At 42.6% G+C, this 22,779-nt stretch overlaps 1 protein-coding gene across 1 annotated transcript in view; it reads left to right on the forward strand.

Annotated features, from left to right (window-relative positions):
- The window catches only part of PPP2R5C (protein phosphatase 2 regulatory subunit B'gamma), a 1,141,542-nt gene that overhangs the window by 177,221 nt on the left and 941,542 nt on the right, over positions 1–22,779 (forward strand). The window contains exon 3 of the mRNA XM_069208343.1: positions 6,023–6,182. Within this exon, the coding sequence (XP_069064444.1) occupies positions 6,023–6,182 (160 nt within the window). The remainder of the gene's footprint in view (positions 1–6,022; positions 6,183–22,779) is intronic.

Genomic DNA, 22,779 nt, shown 5'->3' on the forward strand with positions numbered 1-22,779 from the left:
ATATGTCAGCTCTAAAAATGAATGCCATAGCCATGTGTTTATGGCTTCACAGCGAGTGAGTGTCTTAAATTTGATTTTGTGCAGTGGTCCCCATGAATTTGTTTAATATCTATACAATGGTTATTTGGTATTTTGACCGCTATATTGTTGGGGGCTGCTAAAGAGTTCTACAATATGTCAGCTCTAAAAATGAATGCCAACTGGCAAATTTGATCCTCGGGTAATTCATTTGTAATGTGCGCCCAAATGATACGAGCTGCTCAGAGCTCAAATTTCAGATGTAAGCCTGGGGGTATTAAAATCATTTAAATATGAAGAAACCTGTTTGATGGGTTTGGGGAAAAAAAACGGTGTGGCTGCACACGTTTTAGGTCTGTGTTTCAAAAGAGAAGACATGTCTTTGGTGTAGTTAAAACGTTAGATTTTACATTTCTGTTCACGGTAAATGTGCATTACCGTAGCAGCTAACTGTTTAAATCTGAATTGTAAGATTTGTTACTAATTCCATTAAAAAAAATAGCATATCCTCAAAAGCCAAGTTTTGTTCAAGTGGCTGCAGCCTGTTCAAGCTTTTTCCCAAATAATGTTTTTATGCAAACTTCTTTTTAGCAATGACTACCAATGCAATTTTTCCATTGCGTAGGTAAAGAATAACAACAAAATCACTGGAAACATTGCTTTATACTATTTGCACTGCCGAAGGGACAGAACCGATCAGTGCAAAAGACTTGTAGAAGGCTACCTGCATGTCAAAAGAATTCCCTCTGGCGGGTGCAGGATTGTGACTTGCCCTGAATTTCTGGACCTAGAAAGCTTCTTCAGATTCTATAAGTAAGAGCATTTTGCTGACTAAAACACAAAAGGGTGCAGTTTGTGACCAGAATAATTGTGCCTGCCGTTATGGCTTTTTTCTCAAGTCTGATGAGCGTAGAAGGTCCTGGGGTCATGGAAAGCTCTGTTCCCTGCTGGAAGGAAACCAGTAGACCATTTTTTTCCAGCCAGCCCATGAGAAACATCTGCTTTATGCCCGAGAAGAGGCAAAGATCATAGAAACTAATACATAAATTGATTACAAATGACCCTCAGATGTATTCCACTCTCATTGGGCACCAGATAGTAAATTACTTATGGATATTAATGTTTCATTATTGTGCTGTTTGTTGTAAGATATGACCTTTTGAGTTACCCACTTCTTAATATTACAACTATAGCTTATTTGTTTGAATTCATTTTTAGAATACGTATTTTTGAACTTGAAGCAAGAGGTGGTATTGTGCCGTCCAAGTAATTGAGCTATTATTATGCTATAATTAAGAATTAATTACCAAACTTGAGAATTTGATTTGGTAAATGTAGGAATGTCACACTTTTTTGCATGGTTGCCCCCACTTTTTGTCTGTTGTTAGTGTGCTTAGACTGTTTTCACTGGGATCCTGCCAACCAGGATCACAGTGATTGTGCTCTCTCCTCTAAATTTGTTTGCCTTGATGTCCTTTACACCCCACAGTTGGAATACTGGTGTACCCCTGTAAGTCCCTAGTATATGGTACTTAGGTACCCAGGGCATTGGTACATCAGGGGTCTTCCACGGGCTGCAGCATGTATTATGCCTCCCATGGGAGCCCATAAAAACTTTGTCTGCAGGCCTGCCATTGGCAGCCTGCTTGAAAAGGTGCACGCACCCTTTCACTACGGGTAACTACACCAGGTCACTGTAAGCCACCCCTGTGGTAGGCCCTTCCAGCCCGAAGGGCAGGGTGCAGGTCCCTTTGTGTCTAGGCCCCCCTGCATGAGCAGAGGTGCCCCTACAAACTCTAGTTCCATTTCACTGGACTTTGTAAGTGCTCGAAAGCCATTTTAGCTATGTACTGGCCATAGGTCACTACCTATGGTCCAGCTACATAATGGTATCTCGGAACCCAGGCAATTTTGGTATCAAACATGTCGGAATCGTACCCCAATACTGATGCCAGTATTGGTGGCATAATTCCATGCGCCCTGGGGGCTCCTTAGAGGACCCCCAAGTATTGCTCCTCCTACGCCCATGCTGCTGAAGCCCTTCAGATATGATTCTGCCCTCCTGCTGCTTGACAAGTTCAAGCAGGAAAAGGCTGAACAAAGGATTTCCTGTGGGAGAGGGGTGCAACCTCCTCTCCCTTGGAAAAACAGGTGTTACAAGGCTGGGGCGGGGTAGCCTCCCCATGCTACCGGCTTGCTTTGAAGGGCACATTTGGTGCCCTTCTTGCATAATCTGGTTTGCAGTCTAGGGACCACCGGTCCCTGCTCTGGCACGAAATTACACAAAGTAAAGGGGAGTGACCACTCCCTTGTCCATCACCACCACAGGGGTGGTGCCCAGAGCTCCTCCAGGTGACCTCTTGATTCTGACATCTTGAAACCATGATGGACAGAGACCCCTGGGAGCATCTGAGTGGTCTGGTTAGGCTGGTGGCGTAAGTGACCCCCCTCTGATAGGTCGTCACCTTGCAAAGTGACCAAGACCCTTTTTGGGCTATTTATGCAAGACTCCACCAGTACTCCTCTGCACAACCTCTTCTGCTCCTGGTCTCCGGCACCGCCGCTGGACTTCACAGGAACCGACAAGACTGCAACACCGAGACGACCTCTTTGTGCAACATTGTTTCCACGGCTCCTGTCAGCACTTTGCAACATTTCCACGGGTGTGCATCCTCTGGGGTCGGCAGGACTTCAGCTGCACCAAAGAAGCAAGAAAGAATTTCCCTTGAAGTGAAGGAGTCACACCCTTGTATCTGCAGGCACCTAAGGCAATGACGTCAAGCTTCTGAGATCTGCTGTCCTCTGGATCTGCGAAGATTCTCCAACACAGGTGGGGGTTCTTCAGGGTCCTCTAGGTCCTCTTTGCCTACTGTCCAACTTGTAAGCCTTTGCCTCTTCCTCCAGGACAAAATCCCTGCGCATCGCGACTGCAGCACCCAAGGTTTGTTGATTCCTGCTCTGACAGATCTTCAGGCTCCAAGTAGCCCCGGCCCCCAGCACTCCATCTCTGCAAGGACAGTCTCCTCTATGCTGCTTCTGAGATGTGGGACTCTCCTTCAAGTGTGCTGCCTGGGCCTCACTGCAACTTACTGTGCCTTCTGCCAGTGGGTTGCCCTTGGGTCCTCCAACTGCTTCTGCTGGCTCTCCTGTCTTCCTAGGGTCAGCCCGGACTCCCTTCCAAGGGTTGAGTACCCAGGACCTTGCTGGTCCTCTCTAGCCCTGCAAATCTTCTTCAGCTCCAACTTGCATTTGCTTGTGCTTGTTGGTGGTCCTCCTGACCGTTGACCCATCTGCAATCCGGTGACCATTGACGGACAGCTCCTAGATGACTTCAGGGTGCAGCTCCTGGACCCCGCAGCTGGCCTTCACCCATCACAGTCGTCCCGGATCCTCACCCATAGAAGGGAGGGCATTGCCTCCTGCCCCGCCTGGACACTCCTGCATGGACTGGACTCTGTCCCCTTCTTTTAAAGGTCCGCTTCATCCACAATCCACCATTGGGTTCCACCGGTCTGGTCCTTTTCTTGCATTGTGACAGTTCTAAGTCCCCATGTAAGCTTTTGGAATGACCAGGTAACTTACTTCTGGTCGCTGGGGGCCTTCTAGATACTCCCCTGTTGGGGTTCCATACTTTCCCAGCCCTTGGCTAACTTCTCTATATCCTCTGGAGAGGGACCCATTCTTGCATTCCACTATTTCCGTATATGGTTTGGCCCCATTATAGGGTTCTTGCTATTTCTAATGTTTTTATGGAATTCCTAGCACTTACCTGTGTATATCTTGTGTGTACTTCTCTCCAGAAGGGGGGATTGCCTATAGTATTCTAGTTCAGTGTTACTATAACAAAGTACCTTTATTTTTGCAACACTCTGTGAATCCTTTCATGTGTGATAAGTTACTGTGTGATTACTGTGGTATTGCAAGTGCTTTACACTCCTCCTAGATAAGTCTTGGCTGCTCACCACAGCTACCACTAGAGAGCCCTGCCTTCCTAGACACTGTAACACTTACTACTAACAGTTGTCTGGACCTGTTTTAAGGTGCCAACACCATAGGTGTCCACCACACACCAGGCCAGCCTCCTACAGTGAATTTAAAATACTTGAATTTACTTTGAGAAAATGGTATAATGAAAATAATTAGTACTTCTGATTTAGCTTTCATTTCCGCAGAAAAGCTTGTGTATGGAAAACAAACATTGGGTTTGTTTAAATCGGGGAATTACTTAGATTTTGAGCATTTGTAATCTACTGGAATATTTGATCGGTAAAGGGTTGATAGAATAAATTAGAACAAATGTGTAGTCCTGTGAACCTGGTTAGACAGATGTTAATAGAAAACAGCTCCCTAACCAATGCCCAATTACATTTGTAAAGTGGTTAGCCATGTTAGGAGGTAGTGGTATACATCTAATTTTATTTGTACCGTACAGTGGTCCAGTAAGTACAGCAAATCTCAAAGAGGTGAGGCGCAATCACATAATGAAGTAAACAAGCAAATTTGTTCTATCAGTATAAAATACCCATCAACGTGGGTGCTACAATGTGCGGAAAGTCCATCTTTGAGCATTACATACACAACGTTGCTACCATTGTTGGTGGTCGTGCAGAACTCATTAAGTCCAAAATATTGTACATAGAGCATTCAGCACCATGCATATAGTATGAAAGGCTTTGAGCCTTCAGAGGCAATAACCTGTCCAAAACGAGAATACCATTCTGTAAATTATATACAGATGGCTGTTGCTTACATAGCTATTAGCGAGTAGCCCTAAATGGCAGGCATTACCTTCAATAATGAAATTATACATGTAGAAATTGGTTACAGAAGACCTTTATTGTGCATTCCAGTTTTTATAGCCTCCTGTGTCTGACACATGATGGGTTAATGATGTTTTGTTTAGTATGGTTAAAAATTAACCATATCCTCTCCTTTTTTGAGGACCACTTAATATAGCATTTTCTATGATGTAACCCTGTTCTAATGAGTCCTGTTTTGACGACTTCTGGCTAGATTTGGCCATTCGTTGGGTTATTGTGCGCTCTAGCCTTGTGCTAATTAAATTGAATTAAGTGGTCTCATAAGGACAAAATACATCACTAATGCTTAGACGTGGATAGAAAAGTGCACTGCAAGTTTCAAAAACCTAGAATCCAAAAGATTGTGTGAAGAAGGCTTCGTTATTTGTACCTCTGCCGCAGAGATCTGAAGTGATCTGAATGTTACAGATTTGAGTCTTAGCTGTGCCTAAGCAGGCTTCGAGGTCTGCTTATACCTAATTGACAGTGCTCAAACATGACGGGAGTTTGGTATGATATGCTGTATTAGAAAGAAAACCGTTAATGCTTTGGACAAGGATTTGCAATCTTATTTTGATGATGACAAAAAAGCTTATTGAAATATTACTGTGACGTCTGTATATTTTATAATCATAATATGGTGTTATTGTAATTTATGAAGCTAATCAATTCCTTTTTAAAGTAAATTATGATTAGGAATAGTTTGTCGTTAATTGTAATGATACCAAAATATGCTGTCTGCAAATGTGTCCTTTTTAAGCAAGCATATAGAACCATTGAGTGACTGCTCTGTAAAGACATGAGGCTAATAAACAATGATATTGGCATTTGACATCCATTTGAAACCTTTGTGTGGCCTGCACTTGCAAGCAGCCCTGATTAACAGAATGAGAAAGGGCTGGCTGGAGCCTGCAGTTTATCTGGCTTCATCCTCTTATTCATATTGGCGCTACCTCTTGCTTCTGGGTTTAGTATTTCCTTAACATGGTTACACAATACTAAAAGGTTTAGTGTCCCTAAAGTAAATGTTTGCAGGTATCTTTGCTGACTTGTTTGGTTACTTTTTGACACATGGCCTCTCTTTCATTTTTAAGATCAATTATTTTGTATTATCACCCTTCTGTCCCTAACACATGCTTTTTGTAAATATTAAGTTAATGTGTAATTTGTGTAAGTAGATCTCAATGATATTTTGCACCCTGTAGGTGTCAAACAAGAAAACAAACAACATACCACCCACAACACAGGTATCGAAGATTAAGGTACCTACTCCTCAGGCTGTGGTGAAGAAGGAAAAACGACAAAGTTCTTCGAGGTTTAATATCAGCAATAATAGAGAACTACAGAAATTGCCAGCTTTAAAAGGTATTGTTTCTGTTTTTTAAAATTGATGAACATAAAGTGGTATTTTGTCAAATCAGCAATGTAACAATTGCTTTGGGTAGTTGGAAGTCGTATAATGGGTACAGCACTAGAATAAGTTAGGTTCAGATTTGATGTAGTGTTGAAACAATATTTAATACTGAGACCAAAGGAGGTACAAAATTGACTATTAGGGACTGGGATGAGATAAGGCTAATAAACAGGTTATTTGTGTTTCTGCCTGGTCTGATTATTCACTGTAGAGTCCTACCTGACGCTGTCAGACATGGCTGAGTTTCTTCTAACATTATTTAGAACGTGCTATCAAAGCCTTCTCCGAAATCCACATATGTGATGAAACTTCCTTTGCTTCCCTTACCCTTTCATTTTCTTTGGCAGTTATTTTATTCTAGTTTTTTATTGTTTGAACATTTGAAAACATAATAAAACAAATGTCTAGGTCCGCTTTCACCTATAGTAACACAAACCTTGCTTCACAATCCTGTTTCTTCTTGCTGTATGTCCCTTATGGGCTACCCTCTTCCATTACCCCTCCTTTTCCAAAAGCTGCTCCGAACTTGGGAGAAGAGGAAAAAATAGACAACTGTAACTACATTTTTTTTTTAAAGCAATTATTGTAACGATTTCCGATTGTTAAAAAAATACATTGTGCATTCCATTCATGACTTTCTTGGAAATGTATTATGTATGTTTTTTTTTTTTTTTTTTTTTACTGCTTCTGTTTTATTCCTTACAATATCCCTCGAGTTCATTAACTTTAACGCTTTCTGGACAGCCCTATAATTTTACTCAGGCGTGTGTAAGACTGACGTTTTATTATGTAAGCTTCCTCGGCATTGTATTTTTTGTGTTGGATTTGTTTCCACTGTACACGAGCTGGCTGTGCCTGTAAAAATATCAAATAAGGTTGATTGATCAACGCTACTTAAAATTTTGATTTGTTTGGTTTTCTTTGCAATAGATTGCATTTCGACTCAAAGGCAGAGGATACTTTGAGGCCGAAAGTAATTTGCTTGCAACTTTACTACAAATCGACACATCAAATAATATGATGTCATAAATGGCGATAAGTATCCAAAAACTACATTAAATTGAAAAATCTGTGCATGACGAGGACGCAGGTTGTAGTTACCTTTGTGCATGAGTTATAGTTACTTGTGATAATTATAACAGGTGCATTTCAGTAACACTGTTTAAAATAATATGTTTTGACATTTTCACCTACTTTGATTTTGTCAATATCTCTCTCTCTCTCTCTAGATATATATATATATATACACATACATGTAAATGTTTGTCTTAGAATATTTAAATCTGACTTTATATATTGTGCTTAGAATATTTAAATCTGACTTTATATATATATATACCGAAGTGACGGGACCTAAGGCTAAGGGGTGACAAATAGAGCTAGGGCACAGGTTTCACCTGCTCCCCCCTCCCTAGAGGCGACAGTGCAAATGGCAACCAGGTCGTATTATCTTGAATATATTTTCAATAAAGTCATTGAAAACTTAAAGTAGCCTTACATTTCGATTGCAGCATACTGGTTAAAAATTAACTCGATCTCTTCCATAATGAAGTGGATTTTAAAAAGGAAAGTGAACATTAAATTATTCATGTGGAAATAATTAATGAACTAGACGCAGGCTAGTCAAGTCTATTCATGGATTTCTAGCTGGTGTACGCCGATGATTTTTTTTTCTTTTTTTTTTACAAAGGTTAAGACTTACAGTAAAGTTACAATTTCTGCAAAATATAAATGTACCGAGTATTTGAAGATATTTTCTGGGTGTACGAAGATTAATAGTCCAAAGTTGTTCTGCTTCTGTGCATTTGTCATGTGTTGTGCAAAGCAGTCTCCATTTCTACTGGCCGGGATTTCAAAAGATTAAGGGTTTGTTATTTGTAGGAACAGGCTTTGCTTTTCTTCACGTAGAACGGATTAATGATGGCAGCTTTGGATGTTTTTGTGTTCGGCTATTTGGGATTTTCTCTGAGAGGTGGGTTACTGTGAACTTGTTCCAGCATCCCTCTTGGTATACTTAGTTGTATTAGCCTTTGGATTTTTCGATTGTGAATTCATGCTTGTTGTCATACCACAGAGTTTGTTGATGTCTCTTTCCATGGCACAGTACCTGATGCCACGCCGTTTAAAGTAGACATTGGGTACTTTATAAAGTGATAGGTTTAACAACCCCACTGCGCTCGTTCTATCACTAACTTATTTTCTGTAATATTTTTCAGGGTTATCAGTGTTTGCATTCATTTAAAAAATATAAAAAAAAATTCATTGGGTTTATATAGCAAGGTTCAGATAGTTACTACAGGCTTTTGGCAAGTAATGTGCACACTAATATTAAAGTTGAACATACAGAGTGTTGGTGCCTGAAATGGAAAACATAATCACTTGTTTGTCCTGCCTGCTCAGGGTGAAACAGAAGTGGCGTATCTAGGCCATTAGATATCTTGTTGGATGAACTAGGGTGGGGTACAGAGGAGGAAACTGTGAGTAGAACTGGGTATGGGGTAAGGTACGATACGGCTGCTCTGACAGTGCGGAAACTCTAGTGATTGCACAGGTACTATACATGATCCCCCGGAGTTAGACGTGTTCTGTGTTAGGAGAGGGTATGCCTTTAGTGTACTGTATGAACTGCGATAGTGTGGGCTATTGCGGGGAGATAGGCTGTATACGGCGGCCTAGTATTTCCTCATAGCGGAGAGACTCTTCCTCCTTAGATTCCCCACTTCTTATCTACTCGATGTCAGGCGGGTAGCGAGGGGGGTGACAGGGAGCACCAATGCATAATGAGTGTGCTTTTGGCGAGGAGGAATGTGAGTGAGGCAAACCAAGTGCATATCATCTGTTTCTGGCTACGTTTGAAGATACCCAGCAAGCAAGCCTCCCACGTGTGTATATCAGTGAGTTCTGTGACAAGTCGTAGCATATCGTAAACCGTCTGTCTTTGAGTGGAAAACTGGGCAGGATCATAGCATGTGTTGGAAATCTGCACTTGGGAGTTGGCAGCGCGGACATTGTTCACCCGCTAGAGGGAATATGTGGTTAATCCGGGCTGGAGTTGAGGTACTCTCGGTGTAGAGTGTAGAATTGAATTTTCTTGAAGCAGAAATTTCATGACACCTGTCCTAGAAATTCTAGGGCAGGGCTCGAAAAATCCACTCAACCACCAGATCGAGCTATTTTTAATACAGACTCTTCCCTTCCTGGGAGTTGAAACTGAACAGCTGTTCTGTTCAGTTGAAAAGTGGAGGGGCAATAAGATGCCTTTAATTCTGGTTCTTATGTCACATTTGCTCTGTGTTCACAGAGGTCAAAAGTCAGTTGTTCTTACAATTAATTTTCCTTCTGAGTGCAGACTTCCAGGACTTTGTAAGGTGAACCTTGTGACCTGCTGCCTAGAATGTAAAATAAAAGGATATAGGGTGTAAGGTTTTTCCTAGCACACAACATTTAAATGACTAAGTCAACTGTGCAAACATTTAAAAATACATTTCAGTAGTTATGAAAGCCCTTTTTTATATTTCTGTGTGATGAAAAAAATATTTTAATAGGATGAAAACAAATGAGAATACTTTACGTGTTGATGTGCAAAGGCTGTTTTCTGAAACCCAATTTTCAAAGATTGATAATACACTATTTAGTTTTATCAGTAAAGCTGCAAGTTTGTGGAGAGATTTTTAGACATTTCTTGGAAAGTTACTGTGTGTAGATGACAATATGTTAGCACATCATGGTTTAGTAATATATTAAAATTGAGTTTTTAAACAAACTGGGAAACACTCCTGCCCTGATTGCAGTGTTGTTAGTAAATTAAAAGAAGTCCTAGGTTATGTGGGCCAGACGTCATGGGTATGTGGGCTAGATCCTTGTGATGCATGCATCAAACTTTAGTCTACTTAATCAAACAAAAGAGGTTTTTCTGTACTGCAGAAATGCTGAGCTCACATATTTGAAGGTGCAATCCTATGTGAGAATGAAGAAATAGGCGAGTCTGTAAACTATTTGCCTAGGATCACACAATTTGAGACCCATTTACCGGTCAAGTACATTAGAGTTAGGTCGAGTAGGTTATTTAGGTTACTCGACCTGCAGATCTAGTACCATTTTTATGATTTTTCGAGCCTTGTAGGACAATGGACCACTCTTTATTATGTAGCAGGTGCCCAAATTCCTCTTCCCATGTATGTCGGAGTGGTTCTAAGGATGGTACTGCTAGTGTGCGAACGGCTTTATAAAGCCAGGTGATAAGGTGCCGGCCGGTGCCCTTTGTTAGGATTGTCTGAAGCCCGCTGTGAGGCTTGTGCTCTGATATCTGGTGGGGGGGGCAGGGGTGCAAGACACCATAATCGGTTGCTAGTTGGGTAAAGGAGAGGAGTCGATTGTTTTGGAATAGGTCACCAGCTCTACCCATCTGATGGGCCACCCAGGGGGTCAACTCACGATGGTTATAGTAGCCAAAAAACCTAGGGAGACCTACGAGTGGAAGCGCAGGCATGTATGTTAGTGTATCGGGAGCAGTGCAGTGGATTCTGGATATGCAAGTGCATGCCACAGTCACCATTATGGGCTGTTAGCAAAGGGCTGGGGTTATCGTGAGAAGTGGGCAGTGGATCGCGAAAGGGGACATGCTGTTTATTCTGCATGTCTCCCCAACATGTCTGCCATCTGTCCATCGAGATAGCCATTGCAGCTTTGCCGCTAGATAATGAGCTTCCAAGGATGGGGCTCGCAGTCCCCCTTGGTCTGGTGGGAGTTGAAGCCTATGGAGGGCCACACTGCCCCTCCCAGTGCCCCCAAATTAAGTCACCTAGAAGTGAGTCATGTTCTTTGTAGTAGGAGCCTGGAGGGGACGTGGGGAGTTTAGTAAAGTAGTAGAGCAGATGGGGCAGTAGGTAAAATACACAGCAGAGCAAAACGACCAACAGTAATGAGGGGATGGGTGCACAGGAAAGCTTCAGCAGGCAACATGGCAAAAGTGACAGTGATACATTAGGGTCATATCAGAGTGTATGTTGTTGGCGGTCTGGTATATCAGAGCGAGATTGGGATCCCCGCTGGGAATTCTCCGATATGATTGTGTTTTCAGCAGAGGTGAAGAGGTGAGGGTCCCTTTCATCATCTTCATTGGTGTTTTGAGTCGTAAGGTCTGCCATGGCCCGTGGGGCTTGTCTCCTGTCCTCAAGGAATGCTCTAGGTTTGCGGATACAGCCGCATTTTCTGCTGTGTTCTTACTGCCTGGGAGCAACTTTGTTTCTTGCCTTTGGGTTTGGGCTGGCGAGATTTAGTGCAGTCTGATGTTGTCACCCCATGTTGATGCTTCCCCCAGTCCCAGGCCTCTTTATGACTAGTGAAAAACAAAGTGATGTTGTTGGCACTGATCTAGAGGCGGGCCGGGATTAGGAGTGAATATTGTTTACCATGCTGTTTTAGTCAGCATTTAACCTCCCGGAGAGAGGTACTTTGTTGTTGTACTGTTTGGGTGAAGGTTTTGAAACAGTTCTCAAGATTTTGAAGAGGATCATGATCCTAAAACCCCTCCGGGAGGATGATTATGCGGACATTGCTCCTACGGGAGTGTCCCTCTATATCGTCAGCACTGTCCTCCAGGAAGTGGACCCAATCCTGTAGTTCCTGTATGACTAAAGATTGGAGGTTGGTCAACTGCCGCTCGACCTCAACTACTTTGTCGGTGAGTTTTCTGTAGTCGTCCTTTAGAATGTCATGTAGGCTCTCATTATTCTAATGAGACTACTGGATTTTGAGCGACAGAATCGCCCGCGGTGTGGGAGACTAAGTCTAATCCACTGCGGGTGACGCCTGTCGCTCTAATCCGGGTTTTGCTCAGGCTAACTAGCAGTGCCTCATCTCTACCCAAGGATAGGGATGATTGGGCAGCCAAGCACATGACATAATTGGATTCTCAGGGAAGCCGTGGTCACTCAGGTCTCACCCGTTTCTCTCAGTTACATTTAGTCTAATATATAAATGACAAACAGAGGCAGTATATGTTTTAGTAATGAATTTAATAAAACAACTGCATTTTAGATAGCAAAGCGTGAACTGCAGTAACCAGGACGACACAACATGACAGCATTAAAATTATGACGAGAAGAGTGAAGCATAAAAACAACGCTATCATATTGTCACTATTGCCAATAGACTATCTCCTACCTAAGCTATGATAGAGCACAGCATGTTAAGCTCTAATTCTGCTCTTCAGGTTTCCCTGGGAAGACAACATCCCCCATACCTGAGCAAAGGCCTGTAGTCTGCGTTAGCATCTGTAGTGAAGCATTCAGCAATCAGCATACAGTCGTGGTTCTCTGGCTGGAATCTCCCTCTAATGTGTAAGGGACAAGGAAGTGTTTTTATAACAATACAACTGATGTTCTGGGAAAATGTCCCTACGTAAGGATGTGTGTTTTCTACGAATGTTGGAGACTAAACTTCTACCACATTCACCGGCAATGTAAGGTGCTATAGCCTTGGAAGAAGCACAGAGTGATCAAGAATGTCTTGTTTGATAACAGAGTGCTGGCCTAGGCAAAAACAGTTAGATAAACAGAAAATAAAACAAGACCGTAAAAGTGGCTACTGTAATAGTAATAAAATGAAGCCAAATAAAATATATCTAGGTTAAGGTGCACAGCGGCCTGGCATAGTATGTTAAAATAACATCCATGGAGCTATGGCTAAAATGGCTACACAACAAGAAAGCTTATGTCATTAGCCATGACACTCACTTGTTTCCATTGAGACCATGGAGAGATCTTTGGTTGCATGTACTAGGTCCAGTTTATCTGGCTATGACACTGACTTGGTGTCTCCCTCCATTCGGGTGTCAGGCATTCCCTCATATGAGGGCACTGGCTCTCGGACTGTGGACGTTGAAGATGTGGTGATTGATCGAAGTATGCCCATACTGTGAGTCACCAGGGAGGTTTATCATAGGGGCATGAAGTCCAACATCGTAGTGGGAATAGGTTTTGCTTATATGTGGCGGATTCGCACAGGGTAGAGGAGGCCCAAGTCTGATTCCATCGAATGAAGGCTTGAAGGGGGTTCCAATGGTCCTCAGATGGGGAGGGGGCCACTCCAGTCAAAGCGTAGCAGTCTCTCCAGCCCCTCACGTGATTCAGTTGGAGTCAGTGACATAGGGGCTGCAGGCACCTCCCCCCCCAAGACCCCCAGCTCCCTGGCAGAGGCAAGAGGTTGGGCAGCGCGAGACATGCTGAGGGATCCAGAGAACAGAGACCCCGTATGTAATTTTGGAATCCAGGTTTGGCGGGAGGGGCCCCGGGTCGGCCTTAAACAATTGGTGGCACAGCAGGAGCCTCCGCGGCCCTCCCCAGAAGGCAAAGGAGAGGCTGTGGCTGTCAGGGGAAGAAGCAGTACAGGCCTATGAGGTGGCTGGAGACACCACCACCGTCAAGCCCGGTGCTCCTCAATGGCACTGGGGGTGTCAGGTGCAGTCTCTCCAATGGCGCGTCGTGTCCCCTCTCCACGGGCAGGCGTCGTTAGGGCCCATCACTGTGTCCTCCGCGGGGGAGTGCAGTGTGAGTGCTGGCGCCCCTGGTTCACAGAGCCCCCCGCGAGGGTGCCACGAGGCCTGCCTGCAGCCCACTAAACCCGGCCGGCAGTCGCTCCCGACCTCCGTCTAATCCAGCCACGACACCCCCATGCAGCCAGCGAGGGCCTTGGGAATGCAGTCGGGTGCTCTGGGACCCAAGGGTCAAGATTCCGCTCCCCCAGGTGCTGGTCCGACAGGGTCCCTGGCAGGATAATATGGAATGCGCGTCCACCATCTTGGCTGGCTTAGACACGCCCCATCAGTATTTGCATTCATATGATGTTACAAGTGTTCCTTCAGAAGGATTATCTTTGGTCCATCATTAGTCCTAAAGTGGGCTGTGCTGTGGGAGAGGTGCCCTTTCCCCAAATTGCCCTTTCCTATGGAACAATGTCACACTAGTTGTTATCATAGTGCGGTATAGTTTGCTGAGAAAGGCTTGTGTTAACAAGCATTTGCAATACAATGGGTCTCGCATCGGCTTGAGTAAGAGCTATTGGCGTAAATTTTTAACTGGACTTTTTTGCCACATAAATTGGTCAACTGTGACTCATAATTTGCTGTTTTCCCGGCACATAATTCCGTTTGCCCTGCATATAACTAAAGCACTTCCATTTACCTTCTGCGGCCAAAAATGAAAATGTTACCATTTAGCATCAAACTGGAATCCGGCTGTTCCCATGCTATTCTGGCACTGAAGAGGGACTGGGAGAATGAAAGATGAAGAGTAGATATAGTCTGACAAGTATCATGAAATTCCACCTGACATTGGGGCATATCAGTGTTTCAAGAGGGCCCCAGTACCCCACGATCAATGCTAATTGTGTGTTAGCAATCCAGGCTTAGTGCTTCCATAATGCAAATTAAAGTAACAGCTGTAGGACGCCACCTCGTTGTAGTGCTAAATTACTGAATAAGACCGAAATGCTGCAGAAGACAAAATTATATTTTGCTTGAAATGCCTAAACGTCTTGCACCTTTCCTGGGGTTTGCTATCATTACACAAAATAGGGGTTAGATTGATGAATAAACAATCTCCTGTTGCAAATCTTGTCTCAGTGTTTGCCAGGCTGTTCTATGCAAGAAGTCAAAACACTCAGTGAATTGTGTGCAAACGCACTGTATTTTACTATAATTTCCAGACCTTCATCAAGCCTTATGCTCTCAAGGGGAGGCGGGACGGTGGAATGGAAGAGGTTGTTCTGCTTACACTGCAGCAATAGTTTAACACGCCATGAAATTACCTTGCAACAAGCAACAACGTGGGAGGGGTTTTGGGGATGGGCAGACTCTAACAGGAAAGTGGGGGACAGGCTGGAGGTGCTGGGTGACAGAAGCATGAGCCAATTCAAAGCGCCAAAACGTGCGAAAGGAGAGACAGAAAAGAAAAAGGTAGTTTGATCACAGTAAAACATATCAGCACTTGTGTAGGAATCCATGTAGCAGGGTTAGTCTGCGGGCGGTAACAAAACCGCCCCAAGGCAGGACAAACTCGAAGCATTTACCAATAACCTAAATGGATTTTTGAAAGGCAAGCCCACGAACGAGTGAAAGTGATGGTGCTTGAGGTGGGCGTGGTTTAAAGTCCACAATACTTACCACAGGTCGGAAACGCTTGCGCTTGACCTAAAAATGTAGCCCACCCTTCCCCCAGCTGTCAGCTAAACCAGCTGTCTGGTTCAATGCGCATGTCTTTGTTCTTAGTACTGACCTGTACAAGAGAGAACTAGCATGTGTGAGTCCAGTGACTGGATCACCCATCTATTTGGCAAGCATGCATGTGGAATGTACCATTTCCACGGTTCCCTCAACCTCCTCCCCACAAGTACCTCCTACATGTTCCCTGGTCACAGGAACTCCAAATTTTCAGTAAACGTGTCAATAAAGACTTAATGCAATAGGCCAAGGTCCATATTCACATCTTTATTTTCAGCATAGACCTTGACGCAGAGTGGCAGCGATATAACGATCCTATTAGTTAGAGGGATCTCGGAATGTTGACAACAAAGTACCACAACCATTTGGATAGCCTGATTTGGCAGAATCCTAAAGCATTGAGGTGGTGAAACGCTGAAGTAGGCTTTCAAGTCAACCCTAAGTGTTCCAACTTTGAAGAATGAGGTTCCATAATGGAATGTTATGTTATCCATTAATGGGATTCGGAATACTTGTCCTCCGAGTGGATTTTAAGTGGCTCTCTCCCTTCCACTAATGAGAAGTGTGATAGGTGAGACAAGGCCACCTTGCTTGTGCCTTTTTCAGTTCGTACTTCTCAACACCCTGTGGGTTTCTTGGTAATCTCCCCAATTTTCTGAGAAGGAGTTGTGCATAGGGCTTAGCTGTGTACCAGAATCAAGGTGGTTCTGATCCATAGAAGAAGAGCACCACCTAGTCTGCCCTAATACACTTGATTTAGGAGCCCTGTAATGCTGACTCCGCTGTGTTACTCACTTATTGTCTTGCTAGGAATCTGACAAGTACAGACTGTAGAGATTCTCATGGACAACAATGGCCCAGGAACATCTACTTACCTCATCCAGGCCTGGTGTAGAATAGTCCAGCCCTTTGCACCATGACGGCTTTGTCCAATATCTAAAGGAAAGGGCGGCATGGTCAGATAGGTAACTGAAGAGGATATGTTCCAGTTTTTCTTTATTTTCTTTTTATATAGCTTAACTAGAATTGTGGTTCCCTGAAAGCTTGAGTGATTCTGTACTTCAAGACACCAAAAACTCTTTGAGGTCTCTGAATTTTGTGGGTCAGATGACCCTTGCTCATTTTACTTCTCCTGCCATCTCTCTCTTCCTTATAGCCCTTAATTGAGCTCCGGCTGGCTTGTGTGCTTTCGCTGTCTGATCTCTGCTCGTTCGCTCTTGGCCACAGTCAGCATTGTTTGATGTTTCCATAGTTGGGGCAGGCGTCACTGGAACGAGAACCCATTTGCCAGCTCAGGGCTGCCACGTCTGTGCTCTCTTATGTGGCCCTCTGAACCACCCTTCACTCAGGAGGATTGATATTTATGTTTTAGGAGGCATGGAGATCTCTCTCTCATCTCTGCACTGTTATGCCACAAATAGTGCTGCAACCACATATAAGGCCATGGCTTCCGGGCAAGCAATTGCACAATTTCCTTGATGTATTTTCTTTGATCTGTACATCACATTTTATTATATTATTTACTTTCATTTTGACAGTTTCCCCCAATCCCAAGTCTGCCACCGCCTTATGTCCCACTCCAGAAGGTTATTTAAAAAAAAAAAATGGTGCTTTATTATTCCACTCACATTGGCGCATTGAGCTTCTCCATTTGTTTGATAGGGTAACGGCAATTTATAAAGATCTGCTTATAAAAATATATGTAGCCCTAACACAAATGGCCCCACCTCTATGACCACTTTCACTTTAAGTGTTTCTCATTCGTAGGAAGTGAAATTACCTTCTCAATAGACCCTGTTCTTAGCTGGTCACATCAGTCCCCTCATTGAACTTTAAAAGTAGCATTATAGGCTGTGAAGATGCTTATGGTCTGTGGCCTTGTTGAACTGTAGAGAGCACTTAATTGTGGTACTTGACAGTACTCCTAGCACTCAGCAGTTCATGGTAGCTACTGCAGCATTGAAAGGTTTATGATGTCACAGACACTTCTTCAAAGAGTATAGTTACTGAATATTTTTTTACTGTGACTACTGCCTTCTCCTCTTTCTCTTGTCTAATTCCACAATAGATCCTAAGTATCTGCTTTTGAGATTTAGTGTTGAGCATCACTGACCCAGCACGTGGAAAGTAAGTTCATAAATGCATTTTTGACTAATTTGTATTTAACTACAAATAATGTCCCCTAGATGTTATATCAGGTGCATGTGCGTGTCAGAGAAATAGGGTCTCAATGTCTATTAGCACACAGACTCAATAGACAGAAGGGGGAGCCCTGAGATATTAGGCTGATCCATTTACAACACCCAAGTTAAGAAATTGGCTGTTCCCTGTTTTAGAAAAATAAATCTTAGTATGACACACTATCTTGAAAGCATCTCGGTTTTCTCTCATAAGATCTTTTCAGTAATTTCCTAGACAAAGTGACTGTCGGTCTTTGTCCTTATTTTTTTTATACAATGGTGGACTTCAGCTGTAGTCCATTTAATAGCTCTCGTATGAATCTTGAGTTCTCTATTATTTGGCCAGTTTGATTGCAGGTATTTGTTTCAAGTAATAATGGATGTCTGAGTGATGTGAGGCAAGGTCTTCTCCCAGTGACAAGCCATCTTTGTGTACCCTGGCAGCAGTGTTTTTGGTTTTTTTTGCACATGCTAGTAATCTTTCTTCATTCAGCTAAAGTAAAGAAATTATTTGCATTAATTCTGGGGGGGAAGAATGCATGAATTTATGACTTGCAGTCTTCTCAAGGAGTGAGATTCCAACCAGCTCCACCATCTGTTGCCTCTTGCCCTTATATAATTTGTGGTCAATAAGATAGATAGCATGGCCATTGTTCTCAGTGTCCCAGTCCATACCTAAGCAGTCCATGCATTGTGGTTTTCTTTTTGCATTTTGGTATTTAGAATCCTGCTTGTCCTGCTATAAATTGTGGTCTACAGTTTGCCATATGCCAAGAAGAAACTTAACTGTGTAACCTACTTGTTCATGGAATCTATAAACTTTAAAGTCAGGCCTATGAGAAAATGTTCCTTTTTTGAAAGGTCACCTCAATTTTTTGCTGTTTTTTATTGCTGCCTTTTAGATTCTGCTGTATGTGGTATTGCTGCCCAGTGTATGTGCTCTGGCCCCTAAAACTTGTAAAAATTGGCTAATCTCTGGTAGAGGAGGGGGGTTAACTGTCCTGTAAGCCCCCAAGTAAGTTAAATGTGGACTGCTGCACTTATTGTGCCATCCACTAATGTGACAAGGAAAACATGGCTTCATGTCTACCACTGTAGCCTGACTGCTGCAGTTTAAACCTGCAGCTCGACTTGTGAAAATAACTATTTTGACAGGGAAAACACTTTTCTTTTAAATAGAATGGGTCACCCCTGTGTAGGCCTTGTAGCTCACAACATTGGGTGCATGGAATTTAAAGGTTGGACATTTAGAAATGTGATTGTATGATATCCTTACAGTGACACCCCCAAAAGCTATTTTCACATTGCAAGGCCATTCTTTGAGGAAACTAGAGTACATGTTATAGTATTAATTCTATAATCTCAAGTTTGGGACTAGCTAGAATAGTAATTCAGCCGCTATCTTTGAGATTTATTAAAAGTCCAAACTAATGGTAAAGTTAGATTTGAAATAAATATTTAGGGAAAGTAACTTATAGAAAGTTACCACTTCCCTGCCTGACACTCCTAGATGCTACTTTACTTTAGCCTGACAGCCGCTACCCTGCCAGCGTTTGTCCGTAATGAAGTGTGAAAACTGATAACAAAGTAGAAACAATAGGCTGTGTATGGGAAGGTGATTTTCTTTCCCTTCTAGGAATGTCACTAAGGGTGGACCAAGGAACGTCAATAACTAGTAAAAAGACCTGCCCTTTTACCAGTAAAGGTAAAGGTCTTACCTGGGGGAAGCAAACCTTTGTTCACCCATCCAGTCAGGCTTCAAACCCAGTGGCATGGGAGTTTCTCCCAGAACCATTTTGAAATTACCACAGAGGGTGGGGACCAATGAAAGAGTGGATCGGGTAGCCCCTGGTATTCTTTACCTTGTTCGTTAGGGGGGAACCAGGTGTCTCTCCTACCCACTAGCTAGTGACAATCATAAATGTGGCACATAAGGCAACCTCCCTCATTGAAACACTTTCTGCACCTTCGGAAGACAAACTGCACATGTTCTTTGAGACCTGTGGGACCTTGAAGGACTGGACCTGCTTCCACTTGTAACCAGTTAGTTTACCTCTTTTGTGACTACATGGACACAACAGCCTGCAAGAGCCTGTTTTCCTGAATTGGTCAGTTAGAACTGGAAGGGGACTGGAGCCTTCTGGTGACCTCTGTTGGGTTGAGTGTTGACCCCTAAGTGCTGCTTGGAGTCTTACTGGTCTCCAAAAGGATGTTTTATTAAATCTCTGTTTTTTTTATTTATTTTTTTTGTTGGAAAATTTTATATTTCCAGGCTTTTGGGGCAGGGACCAACCACCCAAGTCATTCCACCCAAGACGCAAACTCATTGAGCTAGAAAAACAGGTTGCTACCACTCAGAGCTTCTATGCAGCAGTAAATCCATTTCAGCAGGCCCTTGAAGGTACCCAGCCTTGTGGAACTCATTGTGGGGTAAAGCCTCTAACGTTGTCCTGCTGGAGGTTTCTGACCTCTAGAAAAAGATGGAGTCTGATGGGAGAAAATGTGACTAGGCAAAGGCTCTAAACATATTTCCCGACAAGTGGGCTTCCCTGCATGCAAAATTTGAACTTTCCCTGTTCTGAATTTTTCCAGCCAAAACCAACAGCTGCAGCACAACCTCATTCTTTAGCAATACTACTTTGGGAGGACTTCCTCCGATACTGCCGGCAACCTTGCCCTGCTGGAGGATTTCGCCTTCCGTTTCACTGAAAGTCTTAAGGTAAAATCTTAAACCGGGATGAAGCTGCTTGGTGTATGTGACCGAAGCTTCATTGTGGTTGAGAGGGCGTAGCTTATATAATCTATATTAACATGAAATGCTTATGAACTAATGTATAATAATGCTGCATAGAAACTGTATTAATATGTTTTTGCTAAAACATGAGCTTGAAATGTGCCCACAGGGAGTGGCTGCCAATGTATATGGGGACTAATGAAAATAACTAATGTTTATGAATTATTGAATTTGAATGGTTTCATACTAATCATTAATGATTTTGTTATTAAAGTTTTGCTAATGAATCTCTTTCGGCCTTAGTTAGCATGAGTCGAGGCCTAGCTGCCTGACTCTCATATTAAATGTGTTTTTCCTGATGTGCAGTTTGCTGACTTGCTAAATGACATGAACTCTTGTTTTCCTCAAACTAGAAGCTGAATGTAACTATAGTAGATCCGCTCTCATGAAGTTCACCGCTCTTGTAGAAATGTATTAAATGAATGCAACAGTGTAGACTAATATTAAATACAAGGTCGCCCAAACCGGTACAGACAATGGAGCTACTGACCGAAGATGTGCAAAGAATTACAAAAGGATGAAATCATACCGGACATTCTACCTCTAAAGACGTCAATCATATGGACCAATAAAACACCTGAGAACTGATGCGGGCGAAAGATTCAGTGACATAATTCAAATTCAATTGGTTAAAGATAGTGGGGTGCAACTTTTGTCCAATCAAATGTTAGGGGAATGTACAGTGAAAAAGGGATACAACCCCTTGACACACGGAAGTGACCAGATTGGCTAGGGAAATGCTATTGATTTGATCCAGAAACTTTGTCACTCTGTTTGGTGACTTGCTGGTTTTACTTAAACCATCCTCTTCCTTAGATTGCCCTTTTACACTTTACCTCCTTATGAGAAAAGTACCCTTTTGCCCTTTTCTGCCCGAGCTGAGTTCCTGACTGATGGCAAATCGACTGATGTCCTGAAGACGAAGACTGAACCCGAGTGCTGACCCAAGTAGAGGGTAACTATGACAATGAAATTGTGATTGTCTGTTTGCTTTTGCTTTCTAGGTACCAACTGCTAATTTTGACAGAGAACATAGTTAGATGTTTTCCAAATTGATGTTCTAAATTGTTTTGCATGAAGCCCAACATGCTGATGCTAATTTGAGGGTAGGACAGGTATTCAACAGACTGACACAATTAGACAAATGACTGAATCTATGCTTTGTTGAACCGACACATTAGTGACACTCTGCTGAAGTTGTTCTATGTTGACGTTGTGTTATGTTCTAACTATTGCGTTTCTTGCTTTGATGAAGTCTTATTCGAGTTGCCAAATTATGACAATGTTAGCGTCTTGCTTCTGAGATTAATACATTTACTATTAGAATTGTAACCAATAGGGAATAAACATCATAAAATTCTACTAAACTGGTGTAGTTATTCATGACTGTAAGGTCATGGGTGTGTCTTGAGTTTAATTAAATGTCTTTGACTAAAGTGAATTGCATTGTTATAGTAAATATTGCTGACATTATTGACTAGCTATCTCGTCCTAAGGTGTCTCTCAACTGGGTCAAAAGATTCATTGGCCTAAAACGAGTCCCAATGTGTAATAAATTATTATAAAGGGACGCGTTAACATGGTCATCCTGAAAATGCACCTAGTTCAAGGTCAACCGCTAACAGGGACTACCAATTGGTGCTTTACTTTTTTTGTTTTTTTGCTGCTATTTCTCTTATATTTTTAAACATTTATATCTCTGGTTCCCATTATTAGATTTTTGTTGTTTCGATGTAATTTTCTTTATTAAATGTTTATTTTTCTGTATTTTTATACACTGGTGTGGGATTTGAAATGTGTTCTCTTTTCAAGCTTTAACTGTTTAAATCAAGCTTGTCTGCTCTGTGTCATAGTTTCCATGGGTTGAGCTCCGGTTTTATTTACTGAAACCTTAGTCTGGAGCTAGCAAGTTATTGTCTTTATTACAATCCACCCCAACTAGTACTTCACTTTTTTTTACAAATGTAATAGGCATCAGGTCTAGTTATTGGTTACATCTGGCCTATCCCAGTCGGGAATTCAGTCTTACGAACTCTGCAGTCCCAAACAAAAGGTAGAGAGCCCTGCATCCTCCATAATAATTTTTAAAGTGTCCCCCGTGAGTAGCTAAGCATCTATAATTTGCAAGAGATTAGTGCGAGCAAACAGAATTGAAAAACAAGATTTTCAATTCAGCTAAATAAGCATCATTTTCATTCAGGAAACGTATGTGCTGTATCAGTGCATAAAGGGTTTCTTGGCGTTTTAAGACTAAAGTATATTTCTGTCTCCCCTGCTCACAGATTGTGAGATTTATTTAGCTTGGTTATTGGTAATGCTTACTGTCTCTGTGGTGTCCGCGTGTATGCTGTAGT

The sequence above is a fragment of the Pleurodeles waltl genome, chromosome 9, assembly GCF_031143425.1.
Source record: "Pleurodeles waltl isolate 20211129_DDA chromosome 9, aPleWal1.hap1.20221129, whole genome shotgun sequence".
Lineage (NCBI taxonomy): Eukaryota > Metazoa > Chordata > Amphibia > Caudata > Salamandridae > Pleurodeles > Pleurodeles waltl.